General features: G+C 38.4%; 1 protein-coding gene across 1 annotated transcript; it reads left to right on the top strand.

Moving 5' to 3' along the window:
• The first annotated feature begins 301 nt into the window (after positions 1 to 301).
• On the top strand, positions 302 to 1,483 carry LOC113755120 (calreticulin-like). Its single transcript, XM_027299190.1, has 6 exons — positions 302 to 420; positions 541 to 636; positions 735 to 782; positions 950 to 979; positions 1,094 to 1,204; positions 1,304 to 1,483. Exons 1-6 carry the CDS (start codon positions 388 to 390, stop codon positions 1,313 to 1,315), a joined length of 330 nt encoding a protein of 109 aa, XP_027154991.1. The 5' UTR covers positions 302 to 387; the 3' UTR covers positions 1,316 to 1,483.

Genomic DNA, 1,483 nt, shown 5'->3' with positions numbered 1-1,483 from the left:
TACTGATTCTAGAGGGCCAAAGTTTCTATGTTATTGGTGAGAAATCATGGGTGCTTTTTTGTGAAAATTTCAAAATTTTGCTCCCTTCCAATTTTTGGTAGAGCCGCGCATTGAAAATTTTTTAACCATTCCCGGCACAGCACTTGTCAAGCCTAGCACCACATGAATTCCAAGCCTTCCACACTTGCAAGGCTACTTTCCCAAATATTGTTCTCAGATCAGAGCGCTCGAAAGTTCAATTGCAACCTCCCCTGCACCTTTCTCCTTCTATCTCTCTTTCCCTCTCTATTAATTTTCAGTTTCCCATAGACATATGGTTCCCCTCTTCCTCTCTAGCATCCAGATCTGAATTTATACAATCATGGACACACTTTAAAGACCCTTCCGATGCAATGGCAGACTTCAAGGAAAAGCGATGGTGTAGGTTTTTTAATATGTTATTTTCATCTCTGTTTTGTCAATTGCCTTTTTCTTGCATTTTTGGTCAATTTAACAATCGCAAGAAAAACTCTATTTGACAATATATTGGTATCTCTTCAGGTGAAATCTGGAACTCTATTTGACAATGTATTGGTATCTGATGATCTTGAATATGCTAAGAAGTTGGCTGAAGAGACATGGGGCAAGCATAAGGATGTATGTGGAATTTTTTTTCCCCAAGCGATGCACAAAAAATAAAAAGGTTTAAATTACTTTCGTCTGCTTGTTGACACATGAAAATGTTCATGTTGTAGGCTGAAAAAGCTGCTTTTGATGAGGCAGAAAAGAAGAGAGAGGAGGAGGTACTTTTCATTAATTCTCCTCTGTTGCATGATGTCTTGAGTACATTTGAATTCCATTTCTGTATAGTTTGGACTTTGGACTTCCTTTATACTGCATTATTTGAACAGTGATCATTTGATTATGAAGAGACAACTTATATCTCGAACTCCTGTCTGATTTGTTTCAGGAAGCAAAGGATGACCCTGTCGATTCTGATGTAAGTTCCTGACTAAAATGTTGTTCTCAAAAGAGACTCTTTTTGCTTCAGATTTTATCTGTGATATGTTCTTATTACGTGCACTTTCTTAATGGGAAAAACTTGTTCTTTTAGGCTGAGGAAGGCGATGATGATGATGCTGCTGATGAAGCAGATAGTGATGATGCAGACGCCAAATCAGAAACAAAGGAAGATGTTACTGCCGCAGCTGAGGAAAATGTTAAAGTAAGGGCTTTGTCTGATCCTTCAGTGCTGAGTTAACCATGATGATTTGTTATCAGAAATTTCAATTGTTTTAACTCTCTTACTTCCACCCTTTTGCAGGACGAGCTGTAGGAAAATACGTGCGAGTGCTGTGGTTGGCCCAACATGCTGCTGCGAAGAAGAGCTTTGTTGGCAATTGAGCTCTCGACATTTTTCATTTTTCTTTTGGCTTTTAGCTGTAGAATTGCTGTTTAGGGAAAAAAGATATTGGCTTTTGGCTTTTGGCTTTGAGTATCTTTG

This window comes from Coffea eugenioides, unplaced genomic scaffold (genome assembly GCF_003713205.1).
Source record: "Coffea eugenioides isolate CCC68of unplaced genomic scaffold, Ceug_1.0 ScVebR1_1211;HRSCAF=2029, whole genome shotgun sequence".
Taxonomy (NCBI): Eukaryota; Viridiplantae; Streptophyta; class Magnoliopsida; order Gentianales; family Rubiaceae; genus Coffea; species Coffea eugenioides.
The sequence above is the reverse complement of the archived record's forward strand: the minus strand, read 5'-3'. Positions and strand labels throughout refer to the sequence as shown.